At 39.5% G+C, this 24034-nt stretch overlaps 1 protein-coding gene across 3 annotated transcripts; it reads left to right on the top strand.

Moving 5' to 3' along the window:
- Positions 1-6585: 6585 nt before the first annotated feature.
- On the top strand, positions 6586-21313 carry mvp (major vault protein). 3 transcript variants are annotated; one of them, XM_067413380.1, is made up of 17 exons: positions 6586-6718; positions 8201-8345; positions 8792-8987; positions 9977-10100; positions 10417-10548; positions 10780-10874; positions 11114-11350; positions 12460-12585; positions 13452-13646; positions 15326-15561; positions 15743-15940; positions 16066-16210; positions 17388-17599; positions 18377-18493; positions 18585-18711; positions 18803-18991; positions 20803-21313. In XM_067413380.1, exons 2-17 carry the CDS (start codon positions 8209-8211, stop codon positions 20926-20928), a joined length of 2592 nt encoding a protein of 863 aa, XP_067269481.1. In that variant the 5' UTR covers positions 6586-6718; positions 8201-8208; the 3' UTR covers positions 20929-21313. The 3 variants fall into 3 exon arrangements, with proteins under 3 accessions (XP_067269481.1, XP_067269472.1, XP_067269464.1); XM_067413371.1 differs by having other exon boundaries at positions 13449-13646; XM_067413363.1 differs by lacking the exon at positions 6586-6718 and having other exon boundaries at positions 8191-8345; positions 13449-13646.
- The last annotated feature ends 2721 nt before the right edge of the window (positions 21314-24034 follow it).

Below are 24034 nucleotides of genomic sequence, written 5' to 3'. Positions count from 1 at the left end.
TCCGCTCCCGAGTCGAGGAGTGCTGGGCTGGAAAATTCCTGGGCTGCCCACAGCAATCTCACCGGAAGGAGAGTGGAGGATGAGGTCTTTTCCACGGAGATCCCGCCCGACAGTAGCCTTCTCCTTACCGCCGGGCGTGGTCCTCTTACCGGGCAGGAGTCTTGCAGGTGTCCGGTCCCGCCGCAGTAGAGGCAAAGACCACGGGATCTCCGTCTCGCTCTCTCCTCCCGGGAGAGCCGAGCTCGACCCACCTGCATGGGCTCCGGGTCGAAGGTGTGGCTGACCGCATCCGCAGCGTTGGCCTGAGGGCATTCGACACTCTTGTGCTGAAACTCCATCCTGGATCTCAGCCGACTCAGACGAGCGTCCACCCTCAACGCAAGTTCGATCAGTCCGTCAATCTTCTCCGGAAGGTCGATCATGAAAATCTCTTTCTGGATGCGGTCAGCCAGCCCATGCAGGAATATGTCCCACTGTGCTTCCTCGTTCCACTTGCACTCGGCGGCCAGGGTGCGGAACTCGATGGAATAATCAGAGACCGAGCGGTTACCTTGATGGAGCTCTGCGAGTTGACGTGCCGCTTCTCTTCCGGTTACCGCTCGGTCAAACACCCTTCTCATCTCCGCCGCCAGCGTCTGGAACGAGGAGCTGCAAGGATGTTGATTTTCCCACACCGCCGTTCCCCAAAGTGCGGCTCGTCCGGAGAGCAGGGTGAGGACGAATGCCACCTTGGATCTCTCCGTGTTGAAAGTCTGCGGTTGAAGAGAGAAAAACAAGGAACACTTGGTAAGGAAGGCTCTGCAATAATTGCTCTCACCGGCATAACTCTCAGGGGTAGGCAGACGTGGTTCCGGTTGCCGCGATGCGGATGGTGTGTGGGGGATCGGCGGTGGGTCGGGCACAGTGGGACCGACGAGCTGTTGCATCTGTTGGGTCAGCTCGGCCACCCGTGCCACCAAGGTGTGTACTGCTTGTCCTGTGGCAGTTAAGTTCGCCTCCTGCTGGTCCAGTCTCTCGTAGCTGCTGGTCAGTAGGGCGTTGATACTCGCTGAATCCATGGTTGGTCAGAGCGTTCTGTAACGGATTCACAGAGGCAGGATTCAATTGCAAGTAACTCAGTTTATTTAGACAGATAGTGTCACAGAAGTCTAAACTCAGAACACTGAAGAAGTCCGGGTAAGACGGAGCAGTGAGAGAGGCTCCGTTGGCGACACGGGCAGGCTGTGAGCAGTTGTGACTCGGGAGATCGGTAGAGGTAATCCGGGAAGGGATCCAGCGTTTCACGGAGGGGGAAACGACAACCAACACGGAGACACAAGGGGAAACATCCAACAACGCTCTGACAAAGACAAGAGAGAAACAGAGAGACTAAATAGGGTGAAGGTGATGAGTTGCAGCTGGTGCAGGTGATCAGCCACAGGTGCGTGATGAGCCAATCCCAGGCTCCGCCCTCACCTACATTCAACACGCACCCAAGAGTGAGACAGGGAATCCATGAACCGTGACACTTCTTCACTCTGTTTTTGGAATTCATCCACTGTTCGCCAAGCTTTACCCATTTTAATTCTATTTAACATAGTTATTATTCTTCGGGTAGGTCCTGATAAGCCCAAGGCTTCTACCTATTCCTTTGGAACAGGGTGATTGTTATGCAGAATTTTTTAGTTTTTTTGTGAATTCTATTGTGAATAACATAGGCCTATACGTTTATGAGATTTGTAAATTATTGCATTCCTTTTTTTATGAATCGGGTTTGTATTTTTATTAGGCCAATTATTATTATTATTTAAATTTGTAATTTGAAGGGCAGATAATTCCAAGAAGTCCAAATAGCAGCAAACAGAATCAATAAACAACATAAACAAACACAACATATTACACAAGGGGGTTATAATCAAAGAATACCTTCAGAAGATTACAAGGGCTTTTTTGTTTTTGTTATGCATGAGTCTTATAGATTTGAAGAAGATCATTAGATCTTTATGGAAATTTAAAAATGGAGGGTTCTTAAAGAAAATACATTAATGTATGAAGACAAAAAATTGTTAATTGTTGAAATATTTTAAAGTTTTAAAATCAAGAGTCAAGTATATATTTCAAACATATCCAAACATGGTTTTGTGATGTTTGCACTTCTGCTGCTGATTTTACAGATGCATTATTTGCTTTGAGAATGTTGATGGAGAAGTACAGAGAAGGTCAGAAAGAGCTGCATTGTGTCTTTGTAGATTTAGAGAAAGTATATGACAAGAGTGCCAAGAGAGGAGCTGTGGTATTGTATAAGGAGGTCTGAAGTGGCAGAGAAGTATGTTAGAGTGGTGCATGATATATATGAGAGCAGTAGGACAGTGGTAAGGTGTGCCGTAGGTGAGAGAGAGGACATGGTGAAGGTGGGACTGCATCAAGGATCGGCTCTGAGCCCCTTCTTGTTTGCGGTGGTGAACAGGATGACAGATGAGGTCAGACAGGAATCTCCATGGACCAGGATGTTTGCGGATGACATTGTGAACTGTAGTGAGAGCAGGGAGCAGGTGGAGGAAAGCCTAGAGAGGTGGAGGTTTGCTCTGGAGAGGAGAGGAATGAAGGTTAGTCGCAGCAAGACAGAATACATGTGTGTGAATGAGAGGGAACCAAGTGGAACAGTGAGGTTACAGGAAGAAGACGTAAAGAAGGTGCAGGATTTTAAGTACTTAGGGTCAAAAGTCCAGAGCAATGGGGAGTGTGGGGAGTGTGGAAAAGAGGTGAAGAAGCGTGTGCAGGCAAGTTGGAATGGGTGTACATCAGGAATGAGTACATCAGAGGGACAGCACATGTGAGATGTTTTGGAGACAAAGTTAGAGAGGCCAGGTTGAGATGGTTTGGACATGTTCAGAGGAGGGAGAGTGAATACATTGGTAAAAGGATGCTGAGGTTAGAGCTGCCAAGAGGAAGACCAAAGAGGAGGTTTATGGATGTAGTGAAGGAGAACATGAAGGTAGTGGGTCTGAGAGAAGATGATACAGAGGATAGAAATAGATGGAGGCAGATGATTCGCTGTGGCGACCCCTGAAGGGAACAGCTGAAAGAAGAAGAAGAAGAAGAAGCACTTCTGCTGCTGGTTATTTAGGTATATACTGAAGAAGAAGAAGAAGAAGAAGAAGAAGAAGAGAAGAAGAAGAAGAAGAAGAAGAAGAAGCCAGACTGACTTACTCGACGATGGTGTTATAGTGAGATTAGATCATACCGGCTGTTGCTAGGCTCCTTGTACATACAACAATCTCATTGGATAACAATGAATAACAAACGGAAGGTTTGGAAATGTAAACTGATATTTCTGACACACTACAGCAAAATATATAAATAACTGGCTTAAAACCTTGCTTAAACCCTAAGACCGACTAGTCTACAACAACCTCAATAAAACAGGAAGTTGTATTCTCATAAAGAAAATTTCAAGAGCCATATTTAAATGACCCTGCTGTAGTTAATAATTATATCCAATCAGTTGGTTGCACCACACAACTATAGGTTATTTAAAGTATTAACACAAATAAATAAAATAAAATACTTGCTGAAATATGAGCAGTGCTTGTGCATTCAGATACAGTAAGCCATGTGATAGGCTACTGTGTCTGTGACTCCTGCTCCGGGAAATTACACTATATGAGCCCCTATGGCAAGCCGTATTAGCTTAAATTGTTCCCAGCATTACTTGTCGTAATTACATTTTTACTAATAAGAATTGAATTAGAGAGCTCTACAATTAAATTCTTACTTGTAACAATTACAATTAGAGAGCTCTATAATTCAATAACAATTACAATTAGAGGGCTCTCTAATTAAATTCTTAGTAAAAATGCAATTGCAGTGCTCTCTAATTGAATTATACCACTATACCAGCAGCCATATCACCCCGTAGACCAAGACTGGTTTCTCACTGAAGCTAAGTAGGGCTGAGCCTGGAGAGTACCTGGATGGGAGACCAACTGGGAAAACTAGGTAGCTGCTGGTAGAGGTGTTAGTGAGGCAAGCAGGGGGCGCTCACCCTGTGGTCTGTGTGTGGGTCCTAACACCCCAGTATAGTGATGGGGACACTATACTGTCAAAGAGCACCGTCTTTCGGATGAGACATTAAACCGAGGTCCCGACTCTCTGTGGTTAAAAATCCCAGGATGTCCTTCGATAAAGAGAAGGGGTGTAACCCTGGCATCCTGGCCAAATTTGCCCATTGGCCCCTGTCCATCATGGCCTCTTAATGATCCCCATATCCTGATTGGCTTCATCACTCGGTCTCCTCTCCACCAATCAGCTGGTGTGCGGTGAGAACGGTGAGCGTTCTGGCGCAATATGGCTGCCGTTACATCATCCAGGTGGGGATGCTGCACAATGGTGGTGGTTTGCGGAGATTCCCCCCTTCAATATAAAGTGCCTTGGAAAGCGCTATATAAATCAAACAAATTATTATTATTATTATTATTATTATTAATTAGAGAGCAACACATTGTTGGGCTACCGACACATTGATTTGTTAAGACATGAACCGATCGGTTTCTGTGAGAAACTGAACAGTATTTATGTTCATCTATCAATATATATATATTTGATCACGCTGCTATTTGACCGCACCTAACGGCAGTTACTTCTGATGGGAAAAATGAGGTAAGAAAATAACATAAATACTGTTTGGTTTCTCACAGAAACCGATCGGTTCGTGTCTTAACAAATCAATGTGTCATCAGTACTGATGGGACATCTGAAGCGAGGCTCTGGAGCTTGTGTCGAGCAAAAAGGGGCGTTCCAGATGAAGCCCCGATTCGAGGCTTGTATCGTTTCCATGAAAATCACGTGACGATGACAAACGAGGCCTCGTTTTCTGCTGAATACGTCATTGCTTCATTCTGAGTATCGCTTTCGGATAAAAGTGGTTCGAAACCTCGCGGCTCTTGTGGGGTTTGCAGTAGGCATTTGCATTGGTGCTGAGGCGTTGGTTGTATGTAGTAGCGATATCATTATATATCATAGCTTGTATTATATATTATATTACATTATACTTACCTTAGTAGATTATTAGAGTAAATTATACATAGTTCAGTAGATTATTAGAGTAAATTAGCCTATATCTAGTAGTAATACCTATATTACGTAATTATAATATATGTATGTATGTATATATATATATATATATATATATATATATATATATATATATATATATATATATATATATAGCCTATATTAGTAGTAGTGTTATTATTATATATATTATTGCTATTATTATTATTATTAATGATATTATTATAAGACTAGACTGTATTAGGGAAAGCATTTCCCATCCCTGTTGCAGTTTGCTGTTCCACAATTCTAGTCCCATAAGCACTGCACTATTGCACTCCCAATCAGCACTGCACTCACAACTGTTTTTGTGTGAGTTGTGTGTACATGGGTTAATACAAGCAGAGTAAAATACTTTATTAATACACAATAGAAAAAGGGTGTGCCCACACTATGACAATTTGGTCGCCCAGGATGAATAGATTTGTGTGCAATGCATTGCTTTGCACAGCAGGTGTCACTAGGGAGCACAATGTTTCATGAGGCTTCGGGTAAATTAACCTTTTGGTGAAGCAATGGGCTGGAAAGCCCATAGACAGTAAAAGAAATGGACAGAGCGACCCCATTGACGTCAACGGCGAAATAATGAAGTCAACCTAGGGGCACTCACTTCCTGATGGCTGAGCGAACTGCGGAGGCTCAGACTGAGCTTGACGACGTAGATGTGACGTGAGCCTCCTGTCTGACAGCTGTAGGTCTTCTAGTAGTTGTGGAAAGTGAAAGCTGAATCACGTTGTTTAAATATTTTCTCCCATTGCTTTTGGCACACTATGGGCTTCTTCCCATTCTTCCCCCTTGACTTTATCGTACTTTATGTCTCCACGTCCCCCCGACTGTCTCATAGACAGTAAAAGATTGCCTGCGAGCGTCTCCTCAGGTCTATACGGTAATTTCTCAACTGTGCGACAGAGTCGCGTTGGTTATGACGCAATTGTTAGCCTATTTTTACAAAAACAGCTTCTGCGGGGCGATAGTGTAAGATACAATGTAACGGAGCCTTTTATGCATTGTCGTGTTTCTTTAGAAATAACCAATGGACAAATGGAGTCTTTAAACGTCTCAGATGTAAAGTTATTCACTGTCAAAGTGACTCAAAAATGAATGGGAGTTAATGGGATGCTAACAGCAGGTGATGGCTTGGTTAGCAATGGCAGCCCCTAGGGGTGGAACGCTTTCCGAGCTAGATTACCCCCTTGGGAAAGCCTCAGTGGTTCAGGAAGCCTCATTTGCCCATCACGAGTCATCAGGAGCAGCAGGGTTTTTGTGGACGTTGCCTAAGCATGTTTTTTTGTTTGTATGTTTTACTCTCATAGACTTACTTTACCCATTCACATGATTATATGACTGGCACACAGCAACGGTGGGAGTGAAAAATCTTCATTTGTGTTCTACTGAAGAAACAGACACACCTACATGTTTGGATGCACTGGGGTAAGCAGATAAACATCTAATTTTCATTTTTGGGTGACCTAACCTTTAAGCTAAAACGGCTTGCCATACCCGTTCTTCAAAGACACACCTACTAGCACAAGTTATTATAAACCATTGCGCAGCGTTCATACAGTTGTCTTAAACTTACGGATCCAACCGGGACTGGCAGTTGTTTAGGACGTATTCTTCTGAATCTGTAAGTCTCGTTTATTTTGTAATGTTTATAAGACGAATCGCAAATTAAGGATAAATTAATTCAGGACAGCTACAATCATCTAACTTGTTTAGTTGTGAATGTTTCTTATTGCTTGCGAACCCTGAAGTACCTAGATCTAGCGATGCAAAGGTTTTATGTAAAGCAACACAGCACAGTCTGCACTCATAAGCAAAACATTGCTTGCCCTTTTAATTGCGGAAGACTGTCGTAGTCTATCAGGACTTTAAAATGAACATAAATTATCTTTACACGCACAATATCAAAAGATACTTATTAGTTTGATTTGTGACCTCGTTAATCGGTGGTACCAGCGCCTTTTTCAGATGTCATGGGTGCTTCAGTTTATATCGTCAATAAAATAGAATAGAATGTTAATATAATTCTTGAATTTCCGCGTTCATCCTCATTGCGTCTGGTTTACGATTGGTGCACATTGAACATGGGCGGCAGACGTCACAGCATGCTGAAGATGACTGACTGATTTAAAGACCAGTGAGTGTGTTTGCTTCATGGGTTGGGTTGTTGTTTGTGAATTTCAATGGAAATTCTATGCGGCTATGTAACAAGGACACGAAAGAGATCACCATACTTCTATTCTAAATAATATTTAAAGCATCTACTTATGGTGTTTTAATTGTTTCTAATGTTAATTTGGGCACTTTGGTCAGGCATGACAAAAGACTTGGTGAGGGTCAGACAAAATATGTCTAAGGTCTACGCTGACTATTACTAAACTGCACATCTAGCAGTTTACATTATTTATTTTTTTTAGTATTATATTGATTACAAATGACATCGGATTAAAAAATCCTTTGTAAGAAATTAAACTCTTCCCTATGATAATTATCAAAGGATACATCCTTTGCCAAAAAGCAACATCCTAATGAAAGATAACATTTTACATCTTTAAAGAACAGTTGTATTACATTACATGACACTGCATAACTGAATTTGTCAGCTACATTGTATCACATATATCACATTATATCACAGATTTAATGTAAGGGATGAAAGTGTTGTGTGGGTGTGTGAGAGAAGAGCTTTGATTGACAGAATTTATTGTTACAAACTACAATCCATAATTTAGACTTGATGAAATCAAGGACTTATCAGCATTTTATCAATTATAACCACAGTTTAAAAAGAAAACAAGCTAAGTGTGTCATCTGACCCATAGCAGCGTTATCATATATTTGCCCTAAAGAGATAAGAAGCTTAGGTGTGTTCGCTTGTGAAAACTGTTGACCTTTGTGTCATTGGGTTTTTCATGCATAATACAAACTGGCATAGAAAATAATGTTTTGTAGATATCGGAGAGCAGATGGAAGCTGTCATAAACATTTAATCGCATCGTGGTAGTAGTATCGCTGTATTATACATGACTCTGAATTTTAGTTTATGTATTCTCTGGTCACTAATCTCTACATAATTCCAAATTGAACTGTGAGGGTATGCTTTTAGGAACAAGTATGGATGCCAATCAGCAGCTCGGTGCCTCGATCATCAGGATCCCACCTCACCACTATATCCATGTCTTGGATCAGAACACAAACATTGCACGGGTGGAGATCGGCCCTCTCACCTATATACGCCAGGACAATGAGAGGTAACTTAGAAAGCGACACGTTAACTACTGTATTGTGCAATAGCCCTTGAAATACAGGTTCTGTCTGGTTTTAGCTTTGTTCTAAATCGATTTTTAATTTATTTGTGTGTCTACAAAGACAAAGGGCCATTACTGGGGCATTAAATGTAGGGCATTTGCATATTAGTAGCATATCCAATTTCAAGCTGAGGGAGAGTGTTGCTTGGAGACAATGTCCAAGGAGTTATTTCAATCCTCCATCACTCAGAATCCAAACAACAATTGATATGAACTGTTGAAGTATTTATTAGATGGATGTTTTAGGATTCATATATTTATTTTTAGTGTATCAGCTTCTCTTTTACTCTTCTTTCCCCAAACCTTTAAATGTAGTGTATTTATGCTGGTACTACTGTACGTGTTTACTCGCCCGAATTCACTGAACTCATCTTCACATTTTCTACCAGGGTTCTGTTTGCCCCGGTCCGCATGATCATGGTGCCGCCCAGGCACTATTGTGTTGTGCTCAACCCTGTCGCTCGTGATGGTGAAGGCCGAGTTCAGTTTGATGCATCAGGGCAAGCTAAGCTCAGACATGCTGACCTGGAGATTCGCCTGACCCAGGATCCGTTCCCTCTCTACCCTGGTGAAGAGATTCAAAAGGTATGAAGTTATTGACTGCTTGGGAAACATCATTGCTTTGTAGCTTGTGGCTGAAGGGCTCAGGCATGTGGGTAGGTTCAGCAGGTTGTGGTTTCTGTCATGAGACTCAAATCTGTAGTGTATCAAACCTACAAATTTTCCATTAGCTCACACTGAGCAGGTCAAAACAAGCATCATTTTGCAGCAGTTAATGCCTTGCTCTAAATATTTGTTAAACAACCCTATTTCTAGAAACGTTGGGACATTTTGTAAAATGCAATAACGTCACCTTTCCTTTTAATTGCACATTTTAATCTTTTGAGAATTTTGGATACTAATTGTTGCAGTTTTGCAATCTCACCTGATACAAGACAACTGCTCAACAGTCTGTGGTCATCCTTGTCTGATTTATTCTCCTTTTCATGATGTGCTGTACATTTTCAATAAAAGACAGATCTGGATTGCAGGCAGACAGTCAAGCACATTCACTCTATGGTGTTGAGTGTCTGAAACCACTCTGTTGTAGCACATGCAGAATGAAGGTCAAATATGGTCTTGCTTCCCAGGAAAGATATTATCTTGTTTCCATTAGGGCTCTATACAATCCCAAAATATGGCTCCACGTCAGTGGTACCTTCACACACATGCACTAATGCCCCCCGGTACCATGACAGATGTTTGCTTTTGCACCTGTCACTGATGACAGTCTGGATGTCTCTTTTACGTTTGGGACTGAGAACTAAGCCCCGTCACATTTTTTTTTAGAGTGTGTTGCAGCCATCAAAATTAAAATGTTTTTCCATGTACAAAATGCAATTAATATGGCCAGTGAGAATTGTTTTATCTTTTTAGTAATTTTGTCAGTTAAATAAAAGTTTGAGATAAATAACACATCACAGATTCTTGATTTTATTGCGTTAAATGTCCCAACTTTTCTGGAATTGGGGTTGTAATTTTACATCTTCATCTTATTATTAAATACTTGGTCTATCTCTTTTTAACTTTCACAGGACGTGACTCCACTGCAAATTGTGTTCCCGGACACAGCCCTGCGTCTGCAGGCCTTGCTGGACTTTGAAGAGGAGGGAGGAGAGAAGAGAGTAGCAGGAGACGAGTGGCTGTTTGAGGGACCAGGTACCACTGCAACACAACTTACTTTAGCTTTAGCCAGCCTGGAGTAGTTTCCTGTTCAAAGCAAATATCAGTTTGAAAATAATGAAGTTATAAAGTATCAGGGGGAAATGACAGGCAGTTAAGTTGCTCCTCATAGGGCATTGCTACAGTATATAGAAGAATGTTCTTTGTTGTTTTGTTGAGATGAAAAGGAAATATGCAAAGGACTCAATCACAGTATAGTGCATGTCATCCATTATAATGCATCTATACATTATTGATGATATCGTATAATGTAAGATATCTAACCTGCTTGGCGTTTTTTCTTATCTTGCAGGGACGTACATTCCCAGGAAGGAGGTGGCCGTACTGGAAGTCATAAAGGCCACGGTGATCAGAGAGAATCAGGCCATTCGTCTCCGAGCACGCAAAGAGGGCCTAGACCGCAGTGGAGTCCAAAGAGTGACTGGTGCGTGAGACATGCATACATAAAGGGATAGTTCACCAAAAAAATATGTTTTAATCCTTTATGACTCTCATTCTTCTGTGGCACATAAAAAGACATTTAAAAAAATGTCCATACAATGAAAGTCATTGATGTCCAGTGCTATTGTCTTGAATGTGTAAACGTGGTTGAGAATTCATATTTTGCATGTATTTTTACAAACATATGGATGAAATTGTGTATGGTGTATCCCAGGTGAGGAATGGCAGGTCAGTAAGGTGGGAGCTTATCTGCCTGGAGCTCACGAAGAGGTTGTGGATATTGTCAATGCTTTCATCCTCACGGACAAGGTATCCTCTTCTGTCCCTTTTTATATAATCACCACATGTTTTTCCTCTCTTGTTTCTCCATTCACACTTAAGTTGACAGGTAATGAGGGATTGGGGGGTTAATTGGTCCAACAGTAAGGTTAACGTATAGCACACAGTAATTAACGAAGTGAAGTGACTTAATGAAGTCACAGCTTCAGAGCACACTTTTACCCCAAATGTAATTATCAATGCCTGCTTGTCATTTCCTCCTTCATTAGAAAGCTCTGCATGTGCGAGCTGTCCGGCCGTTCCGTGACGCCGGGAACCGAGAGCGCCGCACTGGAGAAGAGTGGCTGGTGACCGTGGCAGACAGAGAAGCTCACATACCCTCTGTTGCCGAGGAGGTTGTTGGGGTGGTTGACGTGACGACTCTGAACAGCAGGCAGTACTGTGTGATCCTGGACCCCGTGGGGGCCGATGGAAAACCTCAGCTCGGACAGAAGAGAGTGGTGAAGGTGAATGAAACATTCTTTGGCTTGCAGGACAGGATAAATACAACATTTAATGTGAAGGCTGCTGCACTTGATAAACAATGGCCTACAGAAGTAGGACACTTAAAGGGATACTTCACCGCTTTTTCATATTAAACTATGTTATTCCCTTAACTAAAACGAGTTGATGCATACCTCTCTCATTTGAGTGCGTGCACTTAAACGCTCTGACATGTCGTGATGATCTGTTGGCATTTAGATTAGTCCACTGAGCCCAGTTCATTCACTATGGTACCAAACAGAGATCAAGTTAGAAGTACCAAACACCTCCACGTTTCCCCTATTTAAATACAGTTACACGAATAGTTGAACGATCAAGTATGGTGACACAAAATAAAACGTGGCGCTTTTCTAAGCAGATTAAAAAGGAGAACTATAATGTATGGCGGAATAGCACTTCTGAGAGTACTTCGACTCGGCGCAGTAAAAAGTCCCGGCTAAAAACATTGTTCCTCACATCTCCCCCTCCCTCCCTCATTTCTGTCCATAGGGGGGAGGGGGAGATGTGAGGGAGGATTTTGTTTAAGTCACAGGTAAAAATATAATAATAGTCTAGGGGTTTTATTCCATTGATTTTAATGAAGTTTAATGAATATTTTATATATTTAAAAAATATATGTTTTTGAAAGAAAAAAAACTACAATGGAGAAATATTATTACAATTTACAGTTTCCTATTTTAATATATTTTAAAATGTTCATAATTCCTATTATGTCAAAGCTGTATTTTGAGCATTAATATTCCAGTCCTCATGATCATTCAGAAACCATTCTGATATGATGATTTGCTGCTCAGAAAATGTTTATTTTTATTTGAATGTATTTGAAATAGAAATGTTTTGTAACATATTTTTTGTATTTTAGAATTAATATGACAAGTTTCTGACCTATAACTGTACTTTCAGCCTAATCTGTCTGGTTTTATGTTGAGTGTATGTTGAAACCCCTGTAAACTCTAACAGAGCCCTATGGAAGGGTTTAGGTTTCTTATTTTAAAAAAACATTGGATTTAGTTCAAATGACTTAAGGGTAACTCCCAAAATTCCTCTATTTCTTCCTCTCCTCGTTTCACAGGGTGAGCGTTCCTTCTTCCTCAGGCCAGGAGAGAATTTGGAGAACGGCATTCAGGATGTGTACGTGCTGTCTGAGGAGGAGGGCCTTGTGCTGCGTGCTGTCGAGGCCTTCATTGACACTGAAGGGGTAAAGGACATCTTTAATAATCTATTATTCGTTACTAAAATGACCCATTCAGTACATAATTAAGTAGAAATTCGGTATGTGAACAGCTGGTAGAGTAGTAGCATTTGTAAGTTGAATGCATACAGTGTTTAACAAAAGAGCTCTGATTCATTCAAATAGTATTTAAACAAGGAGAGAAACGGCCAGAGTATGAAAATGAAGGGTGGAGACCTGTTGTTGTGAGATTTTGGAACAAAAGAATACTAATAGAGGGTGGGTGTATTGTGTTTGCCTAGTGTACACAGATATTACCTGTTTCGTAAGGTGCTGCCATTGCCCCTTGTTCTCAATGGTTAATGTGTCCCTTTCAGCATTCCTGAAACGTTTGTCTTCATGTTTATGTGATAAGGAGGCACCTACCTGACAAAAGAGTGATTTTTCACCCACTTGTTCTTCAGTTTGTGAATTGTTCTGTGTACAGAGCGCTTCTTAAACTCATAATCCACCTTGTCATAAATTGTGTGAAGAGAAAGAACTTGATTCTGTATCACTATCACTGTGTGAATGCAAGTCCCCATTCAACGTTGACATTTGGATCACTTTAATAAAACCACTTCCTTCATTAATTAATTCCCTTCTTCCCCCTCCCTGTTGTAAATACTTTAAATCCCATCTTAATTTTGTTTTTGATAATTATGATTTCAATCTTTTGCATTCCCTTCATTTTTCCCTTCTTATCATTCACTCTTGCTGATGCACACACACAGACTGAACGTATGCCACTTGTGCTGCAGAGTCCGTCCCCACCCTACACTAATGTTTGCCATTGTTACTCCTCCCTCCTGCGTTCTTTCACCCCATCTCTCCACCTGGCACCATTTCAGCAGGATGAGGAAGCTGAAGAAGAAGGAGAAAAACGTACCAAAAAGAGGGGAACACAGCGTCGTCCAGGTGACCGTTGGATGCTGCGTGGGCCGATCGAATATGTGCCGCCTGCCACCGTGGAGGTGTTGCTTAGACGAGACGCTATCCCGCTGGATGAGAATGAGGGAATTTATGTCCGTGATATCAAATCTGGAAAGGCAAGATATAAATAAATAATCTTTTTTTATTTTTTTTAATCCTAAAAAAAACTATTTTTAAATGGCCTGGGAGCAGTTACAGGAATAGACATTTTGTCTGTCTTCATAGTGACAAAAATATCAGATTACATTTTTTTTTTATGTGTCATGAAGTCAAATAAGGCTTCAGAATATTATAATAATAAATATACTTTTATTCATTTTGGAGCTTGACAGACCCAGCTTTTATTCACGTTTATTATAATGAAAAGCATCGCTAGGACAAAAAAAAATCTACCTTTCATGTGCATATGGGAGAACTGTTCCTTAAAGGGGGGGTGAAACACTCAGTTTCAGTCAATCTCATGTCAATCTTGAGTACCTATAGAGTAGTATTGCATCCTTCATATCTCCGAAAAGTCTTTAGTTTTATCATATTTATAAAAGAAATATGGGCTGTACCGAGTCTTTCCGGAAAAAACCGAGCGCCTGGAGGCGTATCGTGTGAGCGGAGCTAAAGAATGACAAGCGCAAAGCGGTGACGTACTCAAACGTGGAGAAACCCATCTATCTCAGCTAATACAGATAATGATCCACAATCAAATCTGAGGAGGAAATAAATTGAACAGGAGAAACGGCAACATCAGGATGTCCGTCTCTGTGGTATGTACTGTATTTAGGGGCCTTTGTGTGCAGTTTATGAGGACATGATTCGGTTTATGGACTATTGTATGTGACTAGACCTTAGAGGTAGCAAGCAAAACGGTTTTGCACGTCAGAGTCAGAATAGTGTAACGTTATACAGAACAACAATGGAGTAACCGTTAGCACATTTGAATGACGAGCACGCGATCGTATCGTTTACTGATGTTTACTCATGCGATAGCAGAGACATTTGAAGTTGATTTACTCACCGGCATCTTCCAAAGCAGGACCGCTCTGTCAAAAACACACTTCTTTGGTATGATTTGGTGAAGTCCTGTGACAGCAGTGACAGTGGAAATCCACTTTGCGACGCGACTGAAGCGATGCCTTGAAGCTTCCCGTCATTTCTGCGTTCAAATCGGTTCAAATGCAGCGCTGCCTTCCCGGAATGCTGTGCTGAAGCGTTGAAGTCGCTCGACGTCACCCATAGGAATAAAGTGGAGCGCGGCGCGTCATAAGTGTTCACGGACGACTGGATCTGCACCTGAGAGACTGTTTACAGCGTGCATTTCCTCTCTCTCCCTCTAGTCACGCGCGCGCGCGCACCCTACCGGGAGAAGAGCCCATACGGCCCATACAAGGACCTTCCGCTCTATTTAACGTCAAGTAGACCCATACTCGAAAAAAACTCGCCGAAACTTGTGAGAAACCGGAAGGAGTATTTTTAACACAGAAATACTCCATCAAACGTCCAACATTAGTTTTTGAAACTTTGTCTATGTTTAGGATGGGAATCCAAGTCTTTAAAGGTGTAAAAAGCTCAGTATGCATGAAACAGCATTTCACCCCCCCTTTAAATTCTTCTATTTCAGGTTAGTACATTCTGTAAATTATTGTAACAGGAAGGCTCATGTAAAACTATAACTTGAGTTCAATTTCATTGATATTGACACAGCAAAACAAACCCAAGGGTAAACGTTAAAACTGCACAAATATCAAAACATAGTGAAACTGAAGTGCTTTAAATCCCAGCTGACTTGACGTCTGGTTTTTAGGTGCGTGCCGTGATTGGTCAGACCTACATGCTAACGCAGGATGAGGAATTGTGGGAGAAAGAGCTTCCAGCCAATGTAGAGGCTCTTCTGGCCCAATCCCGTGACCCGCTAGCTGACCGTTCTGACCGAGGAAGGAGTTTTGGGGAAGCTGAGAGAGACAAAACCAGAGTGGTGTCTTATCGTATCCCACACAATGCGGCCGTGCAGGTGTACGACTACAGAGAGAAGAAGGCCAGGTAATAAAATGTTGTTTGTTTGAGTGACAGTCATCTGGTTATGAAATGTCTTTCCTTAGACGTTGTTCACCCCTGCAGTTTTACTTAGTTTCTGTAGATTTTTTGTTCGTTCCAAAATCTGTAGACTCATTTGTGTAAATTAGAGCTTTGGATTCTCTTTCACATTCTGGGTCTCTCACAGGGTGATGTTTGGACCTGAAATGGTGATGCTGGGCCCTGATGAGCAGTTTACAGTTCTCTCCCTTTCCGGAGACAAACCCAAACGTCCTAATGTCATCAAAACCATTTGTCTCTTGCTTGGACCAGACTTCTGTACCGACATCATCACCATAGAGACGGCTGACCACGCCCGCTTGCAACTCCAACTCTCTTACAACTGGTACGTTGTGTGTGTGTGTGCTTTAAATATCCCGAGGAGTAAAATTTAAGTGCAAACAGACTATATTGTTAAGCTGAACAGAACAGTGACCTCTCTTTTTTTCTCTCTCTCTCTCTCTGTATCAGGCACTTTGACATCCAACAGCCTGCTGATGCGGCCAAGGCTGCGACTCTGTTCTCTGTGCCAGACTTTGTGGGCGACGCATGCAAGGCCATCGCTTCCAGAATCAGAGGAGCGGTTGCCTCAGTGCAGTTTGATGACTTCCACAAGGTATATGAATAAATGTGAATATAAAGGCTTTGGTATGCCTACAGAAAAGTTATTTTACGTTCTTTGCTTTGGGGTAAAAAGAAGTGCAGAATACGTGAGCAGCGATACACTGTTAGTGAACATCCTGACACCACTCACACTGCTGAGAGCGATAGTTAGATTACTATGTAAATATGTGGTGTGTGCTTTCCTCTCAATAACAGAAACAAACAAACTAAACAACAAAAATGACAGCAGTGAGAAAACAGTAGTAAAGAAAGCATCTGATCATAGCGAAGTGGATGTTTGCACAAGCTCTATAATTCAGCATTCTTGTAAATTCAAGTCACGTTTATTTATATACCACTTTATAATAGATTGTTTAAAAGCAAGCAGCTTTACAGTATTAAACATGAAAAAGTGACAGCATCTCTTTCAATTAGAATTAAAACTTACATTTTCTTCTGTAAAGCAGTTCTTCTGTTTTCATGGTTTTACTCGCTTACGTCCAACCTCAACAGACTAAACAGGAGAAGATTTTCATGTCAAAAAAATGTGGAGCTTTGGCAAGCTATTTTAAAATCCCAAAAAGAAACACAAAGCATACTTCGTTTTGGCCAGATTTTGTTCGAAAGTACGTCACACCAGTTCATTCTTCGATTTCGTTTGAAGTATATCGGGTCTTGATGGCTGTTGAAAATTCAGCTTTACCATCAGCGAAATAAATTTTATTTTAAAATGTATTAAAATAGAAAACAGTTTTTAAAATTTGTACTAATAATTTCACTATAATACAGTTTTACATTATTTTTTATTAGAAAGCATAGGACTTATTTCAAAAATGTAAAATAACATTTAAACTGTTGTATTTTTCTACATTTGACTAGTGTGTCCATATGTGTTCCATGTAAAACTACCAAAATAATGCAGCTGCATTTATTTACTTCAAAGCTTTCATGTTATGTCTCATTAATGTCCATCTTCATTGTAGTCTTAAAAAGATGATTCACTTACAGTTCTTATTAGTAAATGATAACAGAATATTTTTCTGTTCATCTTTGGGTGAATAATCCCTTAAAACCCCATAAAAGCAAATAAAACAGTCCCAAAACATAAATTCAAGAATTAGTCAAGGAGGAGGATGCGATCAGGTTTGGTCATCTTATTTGTCTTTGCGCTGATTATCTGTCTCTTTCAGAACTCCATCAGGATCATCTGTTCGGCCGTTTTTGGTTTCGATGAGAAGCTTGCGGTGCGTTCCAGTCTGTGTTTTAAACAGAACGGGTTAGTTATCAGCAGCGTGGACATTCAGTCAGTAGAGCCGGTGGACCAGCGCACCCGTGACGCCTTGCAAAAAAGTGTGCAACTAGCCATTGAGATCACCACCAATTCACAGGAGGCTGCTGCACGGTACAAACCAAACACTACTCCTCTCTCTCTCTCTCTCTCTCTCTCTCTCTCTCTCTCTCTCTCTCTCTCTCTCTCTCTCTCTCTCTCTCTCTCTCTCTCTGTCTTTATGATGCATTTTGTCCTTTAGTTCTTTATATAATTTTTTTATATTTATATTAAATTCTTTAAACATTTTAGTTATTTGATTTAAAGAGAGATATTTAAATAAGTAAATGTGAATACAATTTCTTATTTTACAGAATTTAACTTTACATTTAATCTTAGGCTACCTTTTCACTATCTCTGAATGGAAGTCAGTAATTTCCAAAGAAGAGTAGTGCGAAAGCTTCGAGTTCCGATCATATGCGTGTATGAAGAATTTTTGGATCCAATTTAAGCTTATGTGTTAAAATATTTCAACTTTTGCAGCTGGACTATTTGCAACTGCACAACCAAATAGGATGTATTTAAATCAAAACTATTAGATTAGTGAGAAACAAAGTAAAAAAATTACCAATATTTTTTTTGCACTACTAATTATAATTACACTGTAATTATACATGTAAGTACAAAGTAATATTAAGTAACTACATGTACTTACTGTAGGATTTTGGTTTGGTTTAGTTCCATATAATTAAGCATAATTTATAGTATTACTATAGTTACTAAATGTAACGTTCAACAGTTTACAGAAACAGTTCTTTAAACTGATGTGTTGCTTTGAGGAAGATTCTGTTATTCTTCCAGCTTTCTCCATTTGTCATTAGTGTCCATTTACACTCATTTTCCTATTACCAGACATGAAGCAGAGCGTCTGGAACAGGAGGCTCGGGGTCGCCTGGAGAGGCAGAAGATCTCAGACCAGGCAGAGGCAGAGAAGTCGAGGAAGGAGCTGCTGGAGCTGGAGGCCCAGAGGTGAGTTCACTGCAAGGGCCTGTGTAATGTTAAATCTTGTGTGCACATTTTAACATTTCCATGGTCAATAATCAATGTGTGTGCATCCCAGCGCTGCCGTGGAGAGTACAGGAGCAGCGAAGGCCGAGGCACAATCGAAAGCCGAGGCAGCTCGTATACAGGGAGAGGCAGCGGTTGAAGAGGCCAAACTCAAAGCAGAGGCTCAGAAAATCGAGGCTGTATGTCATCCAAAATATGCTAGTTCTCATCTTTATCTATTCTTTCTTACCCTTTTGGATTTTGACCATTTTCCTCTCTTCTGTGTGTCAGGACTCTGAGCTGGCCCGTCTGTGTAAGGCACGTGAGCAGGAGTTGAACTACAAGAAGGAGATGGACAACCTGGAGGTGCAGAAGCGGCAGAGGCTGGCAGAAATTGAGAGTCTGCGCTTGAAGCAGTTGATTGATAGCCTAGGCACCGAAACCCTGAAGGAAATGGCCCGAGCTGGACCCGAACTACAGGTAAGTGAACTTAAGAACATTGCATCACAAATGTTTTAATAATACCATTTTGAATTGATGTGCAGTGTGAACAGATTCTCTGTACTATATAATATATAAACCTGATTACAAAAATTTTTTGGGACACTGTACAAATTGTGAATAAAAAAGGAATGCGATAATTTACAAATATCATAAACATTTTACAAATATCAAAAATATTTTATTCACAATATAATATAAATAACATCAAATGTTGGAAGTGAGACATTTTGAAATGTCATGCCAAATATTGGCTTATTTTGGATTTCATGAGAGCTACACATTCCATGAGGCCAAAAAAGTTGTAGCAATAAGAGGCCGGAAAAGTTACATATAAGGAACAGCTGGAGGACCAATTTGCAACTTATTAGGTCAATTGTCAACATGATTGGGTATAAAAAGAGCCTCTCAGAGAGGCAGTGTCTTTCAGAAGTCAAGATGGGCAGAGGATCACTAATTCCCCCAATGCTGCTACGAAAAATAGTGGAGCAATATTAGGAAGGAGTTTCTCAAAAATGCAAAAAGTTTGAAGTTATCATCATCTACAGTGCATAATATCATCCAAAGATTTAGAGAATCTGGAATAATCTCTGTGCATAAGGGTCAAGGCCGGAAAACCATACTGAATGCCCATTATCTTCGAGCCCTTAGACGGCACTGCATCACATACAGGAATGCTGCTGTAATTGAAATCACAACATGGCCTCAGGAATACTTCCAGAAAACATTGTCAGTGAACACAATCCACCGTGCCATTCACCATCGCTGGTTAAAACTAATTGTCAAAAAAGAAGACATATCTAAACATGATCCAGAAGTGCAGGCGTTTCTCTGGGCTAAGGCTCATTTCAAATGGACTGTGGGAAATTGGAAAACAGTTCTGTGGTTAGACGAATCAGATTTTGAAGTCCTTTTTGGAAAACTGGGATGCCATGTCATGCAGACTAAAGAGGACAAGGACAACCCAAGTTGTTATCAGCGCTCAGTTCAGACGCCTGCATCTCTGATGGTTTGGGGTTGCATTAGTGTGTGTGGGATGGGCAGCTTACACATCTGGAAAAGCACCATCAATGCTGAAAGGTATATCCAAGTTCTAGAACAACATATGCTCCCATCCAGACGTCGTCTCTTTCAGAGAAGACCTTGCATTTTCCAACATGACAATGCCAGACCACATACTACATCAATTACAACATCATGGCTGCATAGAAGAAGGATCCGGGTACTGAAATGGCCAGCCTGCAGTCTAGATCTTTCACCTATAGAAAACATTTGGCGCATCATATAGAGGAAGATGCGACAAAGAGCTAAGACATTTGAGCAACTGGAAATTTGTATTAGACAGAGAGTGGGACAACATTTCTATTCCTAATTTTAAGCAACTTGTCTCCTCAGTCCCCAGACATTTGCAGTCTATTATAAAAAGTACAGGGGATGGCACATGGTGGTAAACATGGCCATGTTCCAACTCTTTTGGAATGTGTTGATGCCATGAAATTTGCTTATTTTTCCTTTAAATATCATTTATTTGATGTCATCTATGTTGTATTCTGAATACACTATTGGAATTTTAAACTTCCACATCATTGCTTTCTGTTTTTATTCACAATTTATACAGTACTGTGTCTTTTTACAAACTTTTTTGGAATCGGGTTTGTATGTGTGTGTGTGTGTGTGTGTGTGTGTGTGTGTGTGTGTGTGTATATATATATATATATATATATATATATATATAGTCAGTAGATTATATAATTATTTATCTCACATGAACCGTTTTATTTTTCTTCCAGGTGAAGCTCCTGCAGTCTTTGGGCCTGAAGTCTACTCTTATTACAGATGGCTCCTCTCCTATTAATCTTTTTACTACTGCAAATGGCCTCCTGGGGGCTCTGCAGGGCAAAGACCAAGATGAATAAATAAAATAAAGAGGAGAGAGGTTAAGGGGCCTTATACCACATGATGATATGCATAAATAAAACTGTGATGTTATACTTCATGTTGTAGTTTATACTAGTAATAGCTAATGCATTAAAGCCATGAAAATGCAGTTTTAGCAATACCCTTGTTGTCCTGTTTTCCATGTGTGATAATGGTCAAAATATGTTTGCCTTTTTCAGTTCACTAACATGTATGCTTTTTCAAGACTTTATGTTGAAATATACCTGGAGTGCCTTTATACTATTTAGTTAATCCCAAAGAAATTTCTAGAACTTTTTTTTCCAGCAACTAAACACTTTTTAATTGTCTATTAATACTTTCTCAAATATCAAATAAAATATTTTGCATTTGCCTCAGCTAAAATACTTGTATTTTATTGTTTGACCACATGTTGGCGCTGCAATATAAAAAGTGATTCATTCATCTCCTATTTGGTGTGACTTGAATCATGTTATTGACTGGATATATATACATTGACTCAATTTATTTATTATATTATTTATTTATTATAATAAATATACATTTATTTTTTTATTTTTAGGGACACATTCAAAATTCACAGAAATTGGTGAAGCAGTGGGGACATTACATTATAAATCATTTCTCCATAAAGTTTTATTTGTTATTAACTTTAAAGACTTTTTCAATTACTCAATCTCTATTGGAATTTAGAAATACATTACATGTATGCATTTTGCACATTTTTGTTTATTTGGATGTAATATTTACCATGCAAGATGTATATGTTCAACCCATATTCAAACATTCTGCTTCTGCGTGAGAGAGAACATATACATATTTTAGGGATAATTTATAATTCACATTTCCTGTGGGGAAATAGAAAAGAACTAGCATAAGACCAAAATTTTAAAGAAAAAAAAAACCTTGAACCAAGTTTTCTTCGTTTTGTGTACAGTACACAATTGTTGCAATTGTTGTCAATGTCCAATAATTTTGATAAAGAAATGGATAGATTTTGGGAAGTATTTTAAAGAGTACCTTTATGGATTTAACCAATGAATATCAGCGATCTGCGCATTCCAAACATTTCTCACTATAGGAGAGATTTTATGATGTGACTGAAAAATGATCTTGATATTTGCATTATTATGGGAATGAGAAATTTCCTTCCAAAATATTCTCCCAAAAGTGAGCTGACTTTTCATTGAATGTTTCAACCCATTAGGAATAGCTTTTACAATGGGGAAATTGCAGATAAACATAAAATATTCAAAAAATAATAATTAAAAAAAAAATCCATGAGAAATTATACTTCAATATAAAATGAATAAACATTTGAAATATATCAGTCGGTGTGTAATTAATGAATATAATATATCAGTTTCAAATTTTGAACGGAATTAGTGAAATAAATCAACTTTTTGATGATATTAATTAGGCCTATATGACCAGCACCTGTATATTTTTTTCAAAACATTTGCGCAAAAATAAAGATTTACAGTATTCCTAGAGGCAATAAGACAGTTGTTATAGAAAAGCATTTTGTTTGGAAAAAAATTGTGATGGAAACAAAGTTTTTCAAGAAAATAATGCTTGATGGTAAAATCTGGAGAGTTTAATTGGTAGTTTCCCAGGAAGATAGCTAGGCCTACATCTCAGAAAAAAACAACAAAAAACAAGACAAGCTTTTTTTAAAGCCCACTGTGGAATAATTGAATGCATTTTATTTTATTTTACAGTTTCTTAAGTACTTTAGTATTATTAACATAAAAAATCTAACATAACCCATACGGAAATGTAATATATGTACATATATGTCCCTATATACGAGTAGTGATATCATATATGTTTCATATAAGGCAATACATTATTAGCGCATATATACATTCTCACGATATATGAAGATATAGGTTTATACCATGTATGAAATACCCATAGAATAATTATTATATATACATATATTAAAATTATTGATATGATGATTTTTTTATATGGTACTGTATGCTAATGCCATATATGTAAACAATATATGTCGAATTTATATATGTAAGTTTATTTAAACATAATATATGCAAACATTCAGTATGCTTGTATAGGATTTTATATGGGTTGTGGATTTATATAGTGCTATTTGAATCCTGGCATTTCATAATTTGGTTTTGGTTCAGGCTTCGGACATTAAAAGCTCCATGTGTGTTTTTCTCTTCGTTGTAAGTGTTTGAGCATTCGCTTGGTCTCGTGTGAGCATCTAGTTTTGCTTGGGCAGTATACACTCTTTTGTCCATGTGTTTAGGGTTGTTTGTTTAGCATGTGGCTCATGCTCATCATTAGCTATGGCGTGTACTTTCATGTTTTGTTCTGTGTAGCATGTAACGGTTACTCTGGTACATGGGTGACATTTTTCATCCTGTCCTCTAGAGGGCAACAAATGGAGGAAGTGGTTTTAAGGTTACGAGTGGCATAGAGGAGAGGCATGGAAATGGAGAATGGGTGAAAATGCCTGGAATCACATTGTGTTTGAGAGGTAAGTGAATTGTACATTCTAATGCTTTACAATCTTGTTCAAATGCACATTTTTATGTACCCATAAAAATGTTAATTCATAGTGTTTGGAAGTTTGCAGAGAAGCTCGCAGAGGACTCTGTTATGGGGCTTAAGTGCACTGATACCTACTTCTTACCTGTGTTGGATTGTGCCAGTGCCTAATCTAGGATTTAGGATTGTATATCTTCATTGCCTGCTGGGACTGGGACTTCTACAACACTCATATAAGAGACTTGCATTGCAGACTGTATATCTGTATATCCTTTTCCCTCTACGGCATTTTGAATTGTTTGGTGTTTTTTGTTTGTGTATCACTAGTATTTTGGGTTTGAAATTGATTTACTGTTTATTTGTTTACTTATAGTGTTGAGCTTTGATATTCACAATGCTGTCTTGGATTTCCATCCATGTGCTAATTGTTACTATGTTATCTCATTCAGTGGTTAAATAGATACAATTTATTTTCACTCCCTCATTGAGAATCTTACAGTTAGTTTGAACACAAACTATTGGCAAAAGTGAATTCCTGTTTTTTTGAGGATTTCTTATTGTATAAAAAACTAAGGCGAGCCAGTTACA

The sequence above is a fragment of the Pseudorasbora parva genome, chromosome 2 (genome assembly GCF_024679245.1).
Source record: "Pseudorasbora parva isolate DD20220531a chromosome 2, ASM2467924v1, whole genome shotgun sequence".
Taxonomy (NCBI): Eukaryota; Metazoa; Chordata; class Actinopteri; order Cypriniformes; family Gobionidae; genus Pseudorasbora; species Pseudorasbora parva.
The sequence above is the reverse complement of the archived record's forward strand: the minus strand, read 5'-3'. Positions and strand labels throughout refer to the sequence as shown.

Coding starts and splice junctions, on each gene's coding strand:
- mvp (XM_067413363.1), top strand. CDS start 8,191: ATGCTTTTAGGAACAAGTATGGATGCCAATCAGCAGCTCGGTGCCTCG. Junction 15,562..15,742: donor TACAGAGAGAAGAAGGCCAG/GTAATAAAATGT, acceptor GGTCTCTCACAG/GGTGATGTTTGGACCTGAAA. Junction 18,712..18,802: donor AGGCTCAGAAAATCGAGGCT/GTATGTCATCCA, acceptor TCTGTGTGTCAG/GACTCTGAGCTGGCCCGTCT.